Source organism: Colletotrichum costaricense, assembly GCF_030867565.1.
Source record: "Colletotrichum costaricense strain IMI 309622 chromosome Unknown Scaffold_13.1, whole genome shotgun sequence".
NCBI classification, from domain to species: Eukaryota; Fungi; Ascomycota; class Sordariomycetes; order Glomerellales; family Glomerellaceae; genus Colletotrichum; species Colletotrichum costaricense.
This window is the reverse complement of record NW_026848242.1, coordinates 531135-545960: the sequence shown is the minus strand read 5'-3', so window position 1 is coordinate 545960 and position 14826 is coordinate 531135. Positions and strand designations below refer to the sequence as shown.

The 14826-nt window shown below is 56.2% G+C and overlaps 9 protein-coding genes across 9 annotated transcripts; 5 read left to right on the top strand and 4 right to left on the bottom strand.

Annotated features, from left to right (window-relative positions):
- Positions 1–478: 478 nt before the first annotated feature.
- On the top strand, positions 479–2169 carry CCOS01_11623 (UBX domain-containing protein; the record flags this gene model as incomplete). The annotated part of the gene is made up of 4 exons (XM_060459776.1): positions 479–557; positions 618–670; positions 732–2051; positions 2128–2169. 4 exons carry the CDS (start codon positions 479–481, stop codon positions 2167–2169), a joined length of 1494 nt encoding a protein of 497 aa, XP_060309607.1.
- A 335-nt stretch (positions 2170–2504) lies between these two features.
- On the bottom strand, positions 2505–3139 carry CCOS01_11622 (CHCH domain-containing protein; the record flags this gene model as incomplete). Its single annotated transcript, XM_060459775.1, has 2 exons — positions 2505–2769; positions 2925–3139. The coding sequence occupies 2 exons, from the start codon at positions 3137–3139 to the stop codon at positions 2505–2507; spliced, it is 480 nt and encodes a 159-aa protein (XP_060309606.1).
- Positions 3140–3918: 779 nt separating this feature from the next.
- Positions 3919–4583, bottom strand: CCOS01_11621 (Sas10/Utp3/C1D family protein; the record flags this gene model as incomplete). The annotated part of the gene is made up of 3 exons (XM_060459774.1): positions 3919–4107; positions 4174–4340; positions 4406–4583. The coding sequence occupies 3 exons, from the start codon at positions 4581–4583 to the stop codon at positions 3919–3921; spliced, it is 534 nt and encodes a 177-aa protein (XP_060309605.1).
- A 610-nt stretch (positions 4584–5193) lies between these two features.
- CCOS01_11620 (uncharacterized protein) lies at positions 5194–6586 on the top strand (the record flags this gene model as incomplete). The annotated part of the gene is made up of 2 exons (XM_060459773.1): positions 5194–5204; positions 5257–6586. The coding sequence occupies 2 exons, from the start codon at positions 5194–5196 to the stop codon at positions 6584–6586; spliced, it is 1341 nt and encodes a 446-aa protein (XP_060309604.1).
- Positions 6587–6963: 377 nt separating this feature from the next.
- CCOS01_11619 (uncharacterized protein) lies at positions 6964–7604 on the top strand (the record flags this gene model as incomplete). Its single annotated transcript, XM_060459772.1, has 3 exons — positions 6964–6987; positions 7056–7159; positions 7322–7604. 3 exons carry the CDS (start codon positions 6964–6966, stop codon positions 7602–7604), a joined length of 411 nt encoding a protein of 136 aa, XP_060309603.1.
- A 332-nt stretch (positions 7605–7936) lies between these two features.
- CCOS01_11618 (coenzyme Q biosynthesis protein Coq4) lies at positions 7937–8821 on the bottom strand (the record flags this gene model as incomplete). The annotated part of the gene is made up of 1 exon (XM_060459771.1): positions 7937–8821. The coding sequence occupies one exon, from the start codon at positions 8819–8821 to the stop codon at positions 7937–7939; it is 885 nt and encodes a 294-aa protein (XP_060309602.1).
- An 831-nt stretch (positions 8822–9652) lies between these two features.
- CCOS01_11617 (SET domain-containing protein) lies at positions 9653–10920 on the top strand (the record flags this gene model as incomplete). The annotated part of the gene is made up of 2 exons (XM_060459770.1): positions 9653–9772; positions 9838–10920. 2 exons carry the CDS (start codon positions 9653–9655, stop codon positions 10918–10920), a joined length of 1203 nt encoding a protein of 400 aa, XP_060309601.1.
- A 462-nt stretch (positions 10921–11382) lies between these two features.
- Positions 11383–12932, bottom strand: CCOS01_11616 (RRM domain-containing protein; the record flags this gene model as incomplete). Its single annotated transcript, XM_060459769.1, has 3 exons — positions 11383–11492; positions 11661–12484; positions 12541–12932. The coding sequence occupies 3 exons, from the start codon at positions 12930–12932 to the stop codon at positions 11383–11385; spliced, it is 1326 nt and encodes a 441-aa protein (XP_060309600.1).
- A 1427-nt stretch (positions 12933–14359) lies between these two features.
- Positions 14360–14633, top strand: CCOS01_11615 (translocase SEC61 complex gamma subunit; the record flags this gene model as incomplete). Its single annotated transcript, XM_060459768.1, has 2 exons — positions 14360–14444; positions 14506–14633. 2 exons carry the CDS (start codon positions 14360–14362, stop codon positions 14631–14633), a joined length of 213 nt encoding a protein of 70 aa, XP_060309599.1.
- Between the last annotated feature and the right edge of the window lie 193 nt (positions 14634–14826).

The following is a 14826-nucleotide window of genomic DNA, read 5'->3' as shown; positions in this document are numbered from 1 at the left end:
AAAGCGCATGAGCTGGGAGCTCCAAAAGCTGCAGAAGCAACAGGACGTACCTCAGTGTGGAGTGGCGTGGAAAAGGTGGGGGCGACGCCAATAGGGTGGCTCGCTGTCCGCCCCCGGAAGAGAGGGATACATTGGACTAAGGCAAGGTCCCCTGGCGCCGTTCGCAGCTACACGGACGACACTTGTTCCTTCGTCATCTTTGAGCTCCTGGATATTCATCAGACGACAAGGCAATATCGCTCAATATCGAAACGAAGAGCAGCCGTGGAAAAATCGAGAATAGGCTATAATTGACATCTTGAAAGCTTTGGTGGTTAATCTCAAATCTAGGTTCAGCATCGTCCAAGATTGAGCTCCATAGCGTCCGTATCCCTCTTCTTCTCAGAGCAACACTCAACCCTAAACTTACAGGCTTTCTAGACTCAACCCAGAGAGAGATTGTTAGAGACTTACATATATCCTCATCAACATCATCATCATGTTCTTCACGGGAGGTCTGCAAGAGGGTATTGCCACTGCACTTCAGCAGAGCAAATGCGTCTTTTGCTTTGTCACAGGTAAGCTCACATCTCACAGCTCATGCGCATGCCATAAGACCTTTCACTGATGAGACGTAGATGAGGAAGCCGAGAGCCAGACTTGGGAGGATGAGTATCTCACAGAGAGCTCGGTACGTGTTGGAGCTTCCCATGATGAAGACACCTCGCCGCAGAGGCTAATGACTAAACCAGATTGCGACTCTACTTCAAGACGAAGCCGTCGCGCTGCGCCTGAAGAAGGGATCGGAAGAGGCGGGCTACCTGGCCGCCATCTTTCCTCTGCCCAACACACCCACCGTCGTCGTGATCAAGAATGGCGACCTCAAGGAGTACATCGTGGCCGGCACCAGCAAGGATGAGTTCGTCAGGCGCATCACAACCGCATTCCGCGGCGCTCAGGGCCAATCACCAGCCGCAGCAGCTCAGCCCGCGGCAGCCACTCCAGCACCAGTCTCAGCTCCCGCACCGGTCGCCCAATCCACCGACGACCTCTACGACGAGACCCCGTACAACCCTCCCCGCGCCGCCGTAGCCGGCCCCGTCACCACGGACCAGCAACCCGCACGGCCCGGCACCACCTCCTCCAGCCCGCGCGGCCCCGCCACCCCAACCCAAGAGGAAGACAACGCCGCCACCCTCCGCGCCGTTCTCGCAGAGCGCGGCGCCCGCCTGGAAGCCCAGCGCCTCGAGTCCGAAAAGAAGGCAAAAGCAGCCCGCGCCGCCGCGGCGGAGAAGGCCGAGACGGACAACTCCAAGCAGGCGGAGCAGACGCGCAACCACAAGGAGGCCCTGAAGAAAGCGCGCCAGGAGGCGGCCGACGAAAAGGCGCGCATCCTGAGGAAGATTGAGGACGACCGCGCCGAGAGGAGGGCGAAAGCCGCGGAGCGCGCTGCGCTTAGGACCCAGGCTGCGTCGCCTAAGTTGGGGGAGGTCGCGGCCGCGCTGACGAGGTCTGAGTCGAGTTCGCTTGCGCCGTCGAGCTCGGCTGCGAGCGGGATGACGGCGCTGCAGGTCCGGCTTCTGGACGGGTCGACGATCCGGTCGCGGTTTCCTAGCGGGAAGACGCTTGGCGGGGAGGTGCGCAAGTGGGTTGAGAGCGAGCTTACGGGTAGCGGGAACGGCGGGGAGCCGTTCCGGTTCAAGGTTGTGCTTGCGCCGCGGCCGAGCAGGCTTATCGACGACACGGAGGAGGGTAAGAGCCTCGCGGAGCTGGGGCTGTCGCCGTCATCGACGCTCGTGCTGGCGCCTGTTGGCGCGCATGTTGGTGCGTATGCGGGGGGTTCGTCGTTTGGGGAGATGGCTGTGACGTTTCTGTTGCTGCCGTTGACTTTGCTGCAGTGGCTTTGGGGGCTGGTCTCTGGTGTGTTTTCTGGGCTGGGTGCGAGGCGGGCAGCGGCTGAGGAGCAGGGTGCGGAGCCGGTTACGGTGAGGGAGCAGAGGAAGGGCAAGTTTTCGCAGTTTGCGAATCCCGATGATCGGAGGGGTGATCATCAGCTTTACAATGGCAATTCGGTAAGTTTCTTTCCTGTCTTTCCCTGGAAGAGGGGCGGGGGATGATGTTTGAGATGTTAATGCTGACATATGACAGCTCAACTTTGAACCGCGGCCGGATGAGAAGAAGGACGAGTAAGGGGGCCGGGCTGTATTGCAACCATGTTCAACATCACAACGCATGAGATGAAGCGCAAAGGTGGTTTAACGAGTGGGAATGTCATGTATTGTACACCGTCGGGAGATGTAGTTCTTCCTCAATGGCCCATCTTTCAATGCTTCCGCCAATGCAAAAATGCCGTATGAATCCCATGAAAGCTCCATGCCCCAAGTTTGTTTCTTTTGTTTTGCTTTCCCGTTTTCCCGTTTTTGACTATTAAGTTACATATAACACCACCCCTACTGATCGTTCAGTCAGAGGTGGCTCTTCAACACGCCGCGACGACGCCCTTCTCAGACGGAGAAAAGGGGCGTCTAGTACTGGCTGGCAGCAGCCTGGCAGGCCTTGAGCTGCTCGAGGTACCAGTTGCAGATCTGCATGTTGCCGCCGTGCTCGTCCATGCACTTTGTGAACTGCTGGGTGGCGCCGGCGCAGTTGTTGCCCCACTGCTGGGTGGTCGAGGACTCGCCCGAGGCGACGGGGGAGTTGTTCTGGGGCGCGGCCTCGGCGGGCGCGGAGGAGCCGCCGCCGAACATGCCGCCGATGGCGTGGCCGATGGAGGAGCCGATTGCGACGCCGCTGTTGAGAGAACAATCACGTTAGCTTCTGGTTCTTTCTTGAGATTTTTCTTTTGAGGGGATGATTGTCGAGGAAGGCGGAGAGTTCCTTGAGCTAGGGGAAGTCTAGATGTCTCCTCCTGCGGGTGTAGGTCTTTTGTAGGATGGGGTACGTACGCAGCGGTGCTAGCCATCTGGCCAAAGAGGCCGGGGCCCTGGGAGGGCGCAGCGGCGGCGGGAGCAGCGGGTGCCGCGGCCGGGGGAGCGGCGTGCTGTTGGGGGGGAGCGGCCATGGTCGTTGCCGGGCGAGTCTGGGTGGGAGCGGGCTTCGCGGCCGAGACGGTAGGGCGCGAGGGGGCGCTGGGGCGGCCGGCGGAGCGTTGGCGAGGCATCTTGGTAGGGTTTGTGTGTATGTAGAGGACTCGGGTGAGATGAGGTGGTGTGGTTGGTAGCGTTGATCGTGACTTCGTGAGGTGAAGGAGCGGGTGGTGTTTTGAAGAGAGCAGAAATGCCGGGTGGATGGGGAGGGAAGTCGGCAGAAGTTATGCGCCCCGGGGTTAAGGTGACAAAAGCTGTAGAGGTGCCTTTCGGCGTGAGTTGCAAAGCTCGGCGGGCCGGGGATGGGTGGCGAGGTGTGGCCAATCAGGGGAGGGCGAATTTGGTCGTGGTCAGGAATTGGGGAAGGGGTCCTTTTCTGGTTAGGTGGATATTTTGCTGGGGCGTCGCGGAGGATAAGATATATGTAGTAAAGGGGGCGTATGAAGTAGTTAGAGTGGCGATGTTGTGGTCTACTTCTAAAGGCGAATTTAACGTAGACAATGTTGACGAGGGATCGAAAAGTCTTTGTTCATTACTTGGTCTTCATATCTATCTCGGGGGTATCCTTTTTCCCAGTGTGTAAAATAACACTGCCACTGCAGTCCATGAGGGTAATCTCTAGCCAATGTCGACCTACTTCCGTGTCAGGGTGCAATAAGGTCGGCTGTGATCTTAATGTGCCTAACATGGTGTCAGACAGCCATGCACACCTCAAACTCGCAGCATCTCTCGTGGCTCGGAAGCGTCTAACTGTTTCGGCGATTCTTCCTTCATGTCCTGTGACAGCCAAACGAAAATCTTTTTTGTAAGCGGCATGGTGGACGCTCATCAAGGTCTTCACGGAAGTCCGCTCTCAAGACTTGTTCTTGTTGGAGCTCTTCCTTCTTGAGTTCCTCTGCTTCTTCTCTGGGCCAGAGGAGCTGGCGGACGGCGACTCGGGAGCCGGCCTCTTGGTCTTCTGCATCGAGTTGAGCAGCGCCTTGGCGCGCTCCTCGGCCAGCTTCTCCTCCAGCCTCTTCTTCAGCGTCTGGTCGTTGCTTCCCTATGGCAATTGGTCAGTTTTGCTTGCTCAGGTCCGGACCTTCTCCCCCAAGCAAATGCGACTTACAAGGTCCGCTTTCAGAATGCGCGTCGCGGCTTCCGTGTTGACCGTCGTTGTGCGCTGCGCGGGTGTCTCCTCTGCACCCTTGATCTTTCCAAAGTACTGTTGCACGCGCTTCAGTTCTGTCATGACCTGATGGTCCTTGGCGTCGACACCTTGAAGACGGAGTGATGCTGTTATCATGGTTAGTCAGGGGGACAACGAGAAGGATATATGTTTGCTGTATAAAGGTACTCACAGAAGAGAAGAGTCTCAATGGCGTAGGCAGTAAGAGCGTACATCTTGGCCTTGTCGAGCAGGGGAAGCTCGTTGGCCATCTCGGGAAGGTTGTCAATCAGGGGCTTGAGTGCATCCTCAAGAGAGTCGATGTGAGAATCGAGCTTCTTCAGGTCGGAGGTCATGTCCTTGAGCGCCATGACGGTTGATGTCGATGTAGTTGCGGAAAAATGAAAATTGATAAGCCTGATGTGGACAATGGACGTCGTTCTTGATGAAAAGCAACAATTGTGATGGGTGCGATGGATGTAAGTGAGTGCCCGTTGCTAGCTCCTTCTCATCGATGAGACTGGTCGTTGAAAATTCAGAAATCCGAGCGTTGAAGGATTTGCATGCATTTAACGAGGCGCAGGGATCGCCGCGAGCTCGGTGGGTCGGGTTCCTGCCGGCCGGGATTCTACGGCTACCACCTACCACGCGCCAAATTTTGAGAGAGAATCTAACGAGTGTCCCCGTCATCCACACCCATCTCAACGCCTCCTTCTTGCGACAAAGACAAGGCCACACGCTCATTAACCACAAAAAAGAACGCCTGTAATATCCGAACACCGTCCCCAACAATCTCGACACGTACTACACTATTATCGAGTCGTTACAGCTATAACCGCTTGAGACCGCGCCTCAACCCTCCCCTTAATGAGCATTGCGCAGTGATTTGCGCCGAACCCTCGAAGCCTTCATCGTGGCAGGCACTCTGGCAAGCCTCCCGAGACCGCGGCTCTCCGCGCGGATACCCAACACACATACGATATGGAGGACCGGTAGCGCCTCCACGGGCCGGGGAGCCATTAGATGTGTGTCGATCGATAACAGACTCGGTCTTGGGACGGGAGCAGCGCCGCCGCAGGGCATCGCCCCTGGAAGGGTGGCACCTAAAGAGATGGCAGCTACGGTTCCTGGAGGCACAACTCTGGGTGTGCCGGGCCAGACGAAGCAAAAATTCAATAAAGTACTGGGTCTACAACCCGAGCAAAACGAAAAGGAGCTATACGCCATCTTCAGGGCGGATTCAACGTCACGATTCTATGTGCCGGCCGTCATGATGGGTCACAACTCGACGCCGCCACCTTCCTCGCGTACGGTTCACGTTCTCGGAAACGACGAGCGATCGCTATTTCTGTCACACGCTCTGCACGGCATTTACGACTCAGTGAAGACGCTAGACATACCGGCCAACACACCATATCGGGGCATTGCCGGAAACCTAGGCACCAGGAAGAATCCAAAAGGCTGGATCGAACCGAATGCCGCATTAGAGACGTCGCCAGAAGTAGAGAAGGACGATACACATATCAGCAACCTCGTTGTGGCCGGGAGACCGAGCGAGAGCATTAAGCTGCTCGAAAAGGTTAAGCACCGGATCGACGACCGGACGGCCGTCTGCTATGTTCAAGACGGACTCGGCGTCGCGGAGGCGGCCACGAACCGAGTCTTTCCGGAGAAAGATAAGCGCCCGTCGATTATGCTCGGACACATGACGCACTCCCTGGCATTTGATCGAAAGGCAAAGTCTGTCAAGGTGATGACGCCCAAATACGAGACGGCGCTCGCCGGTGTGCGGCCCTACTACGGCCCCAAAAAGTCTAAGCACCTCTCGACAGATAGCTGGCTGCGGACACAAGGGATGATGAAGCAGTTTGCGTCGTCGGACCTCCTTAAGGCGAAAGGTCTGGCCCTTGACAGTTGGATGAAGGTCAAGATCCCGTCGCTCATGTTCTCGGCCGTCTGCGACCCTATTTGCGTCATGCTGGACTACCGCTACAATGAGCTCATCTACAACCCGACGGCCAATAAGCTCATCAATCAGCTCCTGAACGAGATCGCCGACGTGGTTGCGCGCATGCCCGAGGTCAAGAATTCGCCCGAGCTGCAGAGCGTCCTGCGGGGGGAGGGCATGCGCAAGGAGATTATGGGGAAGCTTAGAGGGAAAGGGTCCGCGCCGAGCAAGATGGCGTTGCAGATCCAGCGGGGCATGTTGACGGATATTGACTATTTGAACGGCTTCTTTATTGAGAGGGGCCGTAGGCTGGGCGTGAAGCTGCCAGCGAACGAGATGGTTGTGGGCATGGTCAAGGCAAAGCATAAGGCGCAAGTGGAGAAGAACCGGTCGTACATGCCATTAGAGCTGACCTCGAGGAGATAATGAAGCGGTCGACGGCTGTACAACTGGACGTCTGTGTGTATTTTACTTGATGGGCGGTTTTAGCATTGTATGACTACATTCAAGCACAGAATCTAGACATTTTAAATATTTTATCACATATATTGAAGATTGGCATCAATACTTATGTTAAAATGATAAATAAGTTGATCTCTTGTGCTGGCCTTCATGGTTAATCTTTAGTACTGCACGTCGTCATGAAATTTGTAAGGCGCCCAAAAAAAGACCCCAAGCTCCCACCCCGCCAAAAACTTGGACGTCAGGCAGATCAGAAAGAGCCCCGCGTTTCTCTGACCCAAACAACCTAACCTCCACCAAACCACTCCGCGCAAACATAGGCAGACTAGATACCCGCAATCATGGACGACTCCGAACTGGAACAAGTACGCAAATCATACCTTTTCTATCGACAGAGCGCTTGAACATCGGGGACTGACGCAAGCGACTACAGATCCGCAAGGCCCGCCTCGAACAGCTCAAGGCGCAAGGCGGCGCGGCAGGCAGCTCCGGCGGCGGCGGCGGCTCGAACAAGCAGCAGCAGCAAGAACAGCGCCAGTATGTTGTCCTTGCCCCTCATCTCCCTTCTCAAGGCACATCGATCCCCTCAATCGCGACCGACTCCCATACCATCCCGACCACACACTCTCTCCCCTCTTTCCCCCGCCCACCACGAAGAAAGAAAGACAAAGACATCAGCTAACCCGGCGTCCACCGCAGACAACAAGAACAAGAAGCCCGCCAGCAAATCCTCAACCAGATCCTCCACCCGGAAGCGGCGGACCGCCTGGGCCGCATCCGCCTCGTCAAGGAGCAGCGCGCGCAGGACGTGGAGAACAGGCTCATTATGCTCGCGCAGAGCGGGCAGCTGCGCAGTAAAGTCACCGAGACGCAGCTCAAGGAGTTGCTCGAGGCCGTGGCGGGGACGAAGGAGGAGGAGAAGATCGTGGTGAGCAGGCGTAAGGGGTGGGATGATGACGATGATGACTTGTTGGATTTGTAGGTGCAGTCTGCAGAGTCATCAGGGTAAAGGGTGGTCCATTCTAAGCATGAGTGTTCTGTTCGCAGTGTGTAGGGGGTCTCTCGAAGATATTCGCTGCCTCGATTTTGAGTCCTCTGGCGCGGAAACTATGAACCTACGTCTGCTGGAGGGGATACCATGTCGGCGTTGAAGGGCGTTTATGATGCATTACTGCAAAATGTAGCAGATTGGCTTCTGTCCGAGTGGGATTTCCACCAGGACTCTAAGGTTACCAAAAAAAATCAAACAAAAACTATACAATATCTGTACAAACCCCGTGTCTATACACAATACACACAATACACACCCCCTTCTCAAACCCCATTCAAACCCTCTTGCGCGCTCCTCCTCCTCTCCTCTCTCTCTTTCTTCCGAATCTCCCTCATATTAGGCGGCCTCTCAATCCCCAACTCGGCCCTCAACTCATCAACATCCCTCTCCAGCTGCTCCTCCCAGTAAACGTTAATCACCTCCTTCGCCTTCATCCCATTCTTCACCGCCCACGGACCATAAATCTCCCTAAACCGCTTCCTCTCGCCCGCCTTCATCGTCGCGTAACTCAGCACCGCGAACCCCGTCATCGGGATCAGCGTATTCGCAAACTCGAACGCCTTGAGCGCCACCTCGCCCTCCCTCACAATCGGCAAACCCGTCAGAGCGTGGAAGAAGTCGTGACACTCGCGGTACCGCTGCATCACGTACGCGCACTCCGGGTCGTCGATGTACCGCACCGCGGACCGCGTATCCGGGCTCACGCCCTCGGCGTCCAGCCAGGTGACAAAGACGCGCCCGACGGTGTTGTCCGGCATGGCGCGCAGGCGGGCCAGGTTGAGCGAGGTGGATGTGATGCGGGGTCGGTCGCGGAGGATGCGGCGGCCTGTTGAGTCGGCGAGCATAGCGTCGCGGAGGCGGTAGATGAAGTAGGGTGTCGCGGTGGTCTCGCCTACGGCGGCGATGAGGTCGGCTCGGTAGGGGCTTAAAAGGGACCAGATGCCTGCGCCGAGGCCGAGGGCGGCACGTTCGATTCCGGTGAGGGGGACGTGGCCTGGGTAGTTTGGCGGTGGGCGGTTTAGGACGGAGAAGGGGCGGCGCGAGTGGGTGGAAGAGGAGGAGGAGGGCGTTGTTGATGTGCAGGCGGCGCAGATGGCGGGGAGGGCGCGGCGGGTTTGGGCCGCGGGGAGGGTTGCGAGGGCTTTCATTTTGCTGGTTTGTTTGGTTTATGGTCTTTGGATTGGTGGCATGCCGTTGGATGTCATCGGGAGGTTGAAGATTGTGGACGAGGGAGCTGTTGAGAGCTGTCGTGAGCTATTTGGTCAGTTCGGAGTTGAAAGTGGTTCGATGACCGGAACACTTTTTGGAAGCTCGGGGCAGCTCCATTACCTCACCTCGGCGACGGTCCCCCGAGAATTTGGACAGCTAGGGGTCCCGTAGGTCGGATCGGGGAGTCGGTGGATACTAGCGCCGACCTTTCCAATTGGCAATTGCTGCCCGCTGCTGTACGTTTGTTCGGCAGTGGTTTAGGTGAGCATTTTGGTGGTGGGACAGGGCCTGCTGTTCCAGATCGTTGGAATCGCACCCCGGCGCATTTGATTCGTCCCTTCAGCTTTAAGGTGAAATTCATCTAAGCTTCGTCCGTCCCATCAAACTTGACGCTTTCACAACAACAAGACTCTGCTGCCAACCTTGTATCGTCTTATTCTGAGGTATCTAGGTTTGAGCGCAACTCCGAATTCTCTCAGAAGCAGAGATACTCAAAATCCGGGCCTTCAGGACTTGCATATCTCAGTCTCATTCAAACCTGTCGATGGTTCACGAATGAGAGAATCGCTCACCCTGCCGGCATAAGACTAAAGGACTACACCTCATGAGGTAATTGCTCCTTGATCAACCTTAACCTTTTCTCTCAGAGACCGCATTTGACTACCAAGTTGTCAAGTCGTACTTGCATGAGCTTTCATCACTTCTCCAAACTGCCTTCGCCTCAAGCTCCACCATCTAAATACAAACCCCGGTTCTAAACAGCACACCAAATGGACGCCATCGAGAACCTCCTATCCTGGGCCCAGACCCAAGGAATAACAGTATCCAACGTCGGTCCCCGTGCCCTCCCAGGAAGAGGCATAGGAATCGTCGTGACATCACCTCTCAAAGTAAGCCACACATGTCACAACCATCATACACTCTCATCTCACTAACACCACCACCACCACCCCAGAAAGACGACACAATCCTAGACGTCCCAATCCCCTGCCTAAAAACAATCGCATCAATCCCAAAACCCCTAACCCGCCCCTTCCCAAAAGAAACACACGTCCACGCCCTCCTGGCCCTGGACATCGCCCTCGACGCATCCCCCTCCTTCAAAACCTGGTCCGCCGTCTTCCCAACACCAAAAGACCTCTCCTCCTGCCCGCTAGCCTGGTCCTCCTCCTCGCCAACCCTCGCCTCCCTCCTCCCCTCCCAAGCCCTCACCCTCCTCAAAGCCCAGCGCGAGAAGTTCGAATCCCACTGGTCCCTCGTCTCCTCCACCCCTCTCCCAAACCCGCTGCCCCAGGATGACGAGCACCAGTACAAGTACCCAGAAGGCAGCGACGGCAAGCTCACATACGAATCCTACCTCCACGCCTGGCTCCTCGTAAACTCGCGCACATTCTACCACGTCACCCCCAAAACCGCAAAACGCCACCGCGACGACCACATGGTCCTCCAACCCGTCGCCGACCTCCTCAACCACGCCTCCCGCGGCTGCTCCGTCGCCTTTGACAAGCACTCCTTCACCATCAAGGCCGACCGCGCCTACGTCCCCGGCGAGGAGATCCACATCTGCTACGGCCGCCACAGCAACGATTTCCTCCTCGTCGAGTACGGCTTCATCATGGCCCAGGGCGAAAACGAGTGGGATGAGGTCTGTATCGACGATGTGCTGCTGCCGCGCCTGGACGCCGCGCACAGGCGGCGGTTGGAGGAGAGGGGGTTTCTCGGGAACTATGTCATTGACGCGGAGACGGTGTGTTACCGTACGCAGGTGGCGCTGCGGACGCTCGTGTTGCCGGCGAGACGGTGGGCGCAGTTCGTGGATGGGTTTGCGGACGGAGAGGCGGAGCAGTCCGAGGTCGATGCGTTACTGCGAGAAATGTTGTCGGCGTACGACGAGGAGATTGAGTCCAAGATTAAGACAGTGCGTGGCCTGGATGAAGGTCAGCAGTCTCAGCGGGACATGGTAGTGGCTCGCTGGAAGCAGACACAGCTGCTCGTACGCGGCACGATAGAAAAGTTGAACGTCTCCAATACACAATAATCTACCGGTTTCTGCAAAGGAAAGAGCAACGAGGCGTGAAATGACGAAACGCAGTCGTAGATTGTGCTTTTCAGGTCTGAACTGTAACGCCGTAACCGAGGTGCTAGGGATCGTTCCCATGCAGCCATATTCTAATAGTACACATACAATAACTCAAAGCAAACATCTTGCATTTTGGTGGTTGCTATCATCCATCCGTAGCAACCATGAGCTTCGTGACGTCGCAGCCAATATACCCGTCACTCATCTGAAGACTAGAGGCCTTGATCAACTGATTCTCTCTGTTAAGCGCGAAGAGATTTCGTCGATAAGAGAGTCCTCGTCGAAGGAATGAACCCAAACTGTGATGCGGTGAGGAGGTTGTGACCGAAAGCTCTACGACGCGGTGACAACTGGATCGCGCTGCCATAAGCCGATCCGGCCATTACCTCAAAATCGCGCAAACTGCCTTGGCCGGTAGTCCTACTCGGGTCGAGGTCGCTTAGCACCGTGAGGGTTGCCCCAGTCGTTACCACCACCCTGGTTACCGCCGAAGAATGCAGGGTTGAATTGTTGAGGCATGCCTTGGAATCCTGGGAACGAGTCAGCTTGAGTGTTCTCTGACGAAGAACAAACGAGAACGCAAACAGCAGAGAAATCAGTCAAGAACATTCAGCGAGGAGCCTAGTGGTGAGGCGGCATCCTCGAGCCGAACCGAGTAGCTGCAGGGGGTTGAGGGGCAACGATGTTAAACTGCAAACCGTGCTCCTTTGTCCATCGGCCGACCTCTGGTGCAATTACAGGCTTTGGTTGTTCGGATACATGTTTCGGTTGCACCTTCTGCCGTTTGGTGCTCGAAGGGATCTCGTCTCGGCCGGTGTTGGCAGCTTTGCCCTTTCGCCGACCAGAGTTCTTGCGCTTCTGGGTTGAACCATAGGCAAGTCGAGATATTGGGGGGGTGTAATTTCGCTGGGGAGATTCAAAAGCAAGGGGAGTCGTACCAGGCATTCCGCCGCCCATCATGCCCATGTTAGGCATACCCATGTTGGGCATGCCTCCCATCGGGCCCATGTTCATACCGCCCATCGGGTTGTGCATACCGCCCCGTCCACCACGCATGCCGGGGCCGCCGCGCATGCCACCACCGAAGCCGCCGCCCCGCTGGAAACCGCCGCCGCCGAAATTTCCGCCGCCCATGCCGTTGTTGAAGCCGCCGCCTCCCATGTTGTTATTGTTGAAGCCACCTCCCATACCGCCCGAGAAGTTGCGGTTGAACCCGCCCTGGTTCATGCCACCACGAGGACCATTGAAGCCTCCACGACCACGGTAGCCGTTTCCACGGAAATCGCCGCCACCCATCGAGGAACCCTGGTTGTTGTAGTTGTTGTTGTTGTTTGGTCGGCTGCCCTGGTCTTTACCAGCGCGGTTCGGTGCATCCTTAGGCAGCGTGCGGAACGGGTTGACGTGGGGGTTCGAGTAAGTGACCTGGTATTTCTTCGGTACGCCTTGAGCGCTGTCTGTCGACTCAAAAGCGTGCTTGGCGGCCGTGGCAGCTTGCTGCGATGTGAACTCAATGTAGGCTTGTCTGCGGGCGGAGTCAGCAATAGTACATGCAAATCTACCTCACACCACGAATCGTACCCCTTGCTCTTTCCGTTCACCTTGTGTTCACTGAAAGTGATATCCTTCAGCTCGTCCTCGCAATGGCCTGCTCTGGCGTATCCTCTGATGTCGTCGTCCGTGTTCCACCAGTTTAGATCCGAAACCATCAAAGCTGTGGTTGCGCCTGGATCGATCGGCCGGTCGTCGCCCTTTCTCTTGACACCCTGCTGGGGCGCAGGCGCCTCTTGCTGATCGTGATATTCTTCCTGCTGGTCGTGCTTCTGCTGATCGTCGTGGTGCTCCAGCTGGTCATGCTGTTCCTGGTGGTTGTCCGCATGGCCGTTGGCTCCGTCGTAGTTCTCGGCGTTTCCGTCTTGGTGATCTTGGGGCGCATCGCCGTAGATATCGATCTCGAATTCCTCCTCAGCCATGGTGACGTTATTATCTGGTAGCCGTGAGTTGGGGCAGTGAGCTTGGTTGTAGTTGGAAAAGGGTTGTTATTAGTCTGCGAGATACAGGATATGTCTGCAGTCGTGAACATGATCATCAGCCGCTGCCAATACAGGGTCATTGCCAAAGTCTGGAGCCAAAAGACAAACTCGAACGTAGGATAGAAAACAGAGAACATCTGATACGTACACTCCTCGTTCCGTAGACAGGATGGAAGAGGTTGGATGGAAATTGCCAAGCCAATATAATCCTCTCCTTTAGCCAAATAAAAATGAAGACGAAGCTCTGTGCTCCGGTCTTCCCCAATGGCGACGTGACCGTAGTTCTTTCCTTGTTCGGCCCAGAAGCCTTAGGTACAGGGAACAAGATGATGTAGTTGGGATGAGCGAGAATGGAAACAGGATCCCAAGATTCCAGAGACTGTTTGCTCGTTCTGCCACCGCCTTTGGCCGACGCTCCAACCGCGTTCCTGCCCGCTCACTATGTGGGCGATGCTGTTAGCCGTGATGAGTTAGTGGTCAAAGAAGCCCAATGAAGGTTTCCGGCGGGTTCGCGAGTAAGCTGCGGCTGCGCGTCGCTTCGCTGAGTATGTGGCGTTTATCGCGATGCCCGAAAGACCGACGCGTAGGATAGCTTGGGTAGAGCTGTGATATTGTCGTGCAGCTCAGGTATGGACGTCTCGGTTTGATGTTGACGCGAAGACAGAGATGCAGTCGACGAAGGTGAGTGGAGGAACGTTTGGGAAGGGAAAGAAAACTGGGGGGAGCTCTTTCAGGAGCTGAGGTCGCATCTTGAGCCAGGCGGGAACCGACAAGGGCCATGGCCGCCAGGCTGCGGCAGGCACAGACTCCGCCAGTGGATGCCCGTGTGGGGCTCGCGACTGCCCGCTGAGCCGATACGTACCTTACCTCCTCTCCCTGTCATGTGCCTGCATGCGCTGAACTGTGGCTGGTCAAAATGGCCCAGACCAGACCCTCTGTGCCCACCAGCGGGGGAATCCAGGGGGTCTTCCTCCACTGAAGGGGAGCACCAAGGGGACTCCTATCATCCTAACCTTAGATAAGCAATCTGTCCAGTGGCGTGCGCCTCGGCGGCCGGCGCATAATTCCTCCATGCCTCCTTAATGGCAATCTGGCTCTTCCTTCCACAGCGGGAGCTTGTCCCGAAATTTTGGGGACCAGTTGGTGACAGCGCGCTCAATTTAACACATCTCCCTTCTACCCATTCGAACCTCTCGAATCTTCCACCTCCCCGACCTACAACGCCTTAACTACACGTCGTCGCGCCTTTCCTTCATCGACTTTGCAGTTTCCTGTTACCCTGCGGCCCATTGGGATTTCCTTTGCGACTTTCATCAAGCTACCCACCCCCTTCTCTTCTCCGCATCCCACGCGCGCTTCTATCCACAATGGCCGACCAAGTCAAGGAGATCCTCGAGGTTCCCTCGGAGTTCGCTCAGGAAGGTGTTCAGTTCATGAGAAGGTGCACCAAGCGTACGTTGTGCCCTCGTGCTGCATTGCCCGTTCGTTATTCGAATACTAACGCGTCCTTTAGCCGACAAGCTCGAGTTCCTGAAGCTCTGCCAGGCCGTCGGTGTCGGTTTCCTCATCATGGGTGCTGTCGGCTACATCGTCAAGCTGATTCACATCCCCCTTAACAACATCCTTGTCGGAGGCGCATAAACGCCATGTATTTACCTTCAATGGAAGCACCGATATATCGGGCCAGCTTCTCGAACACGTTCACGTCGACACGTGACAACCAAACATGATTTCAAACGCAGGGATGGGTCTCAAAAGCATTGCACGGGCAGATTGCAGAAGCGGCGCAGCAACACTTGGAAGAGGTTCTGTGCGGGAGTGATGAGAGATACCC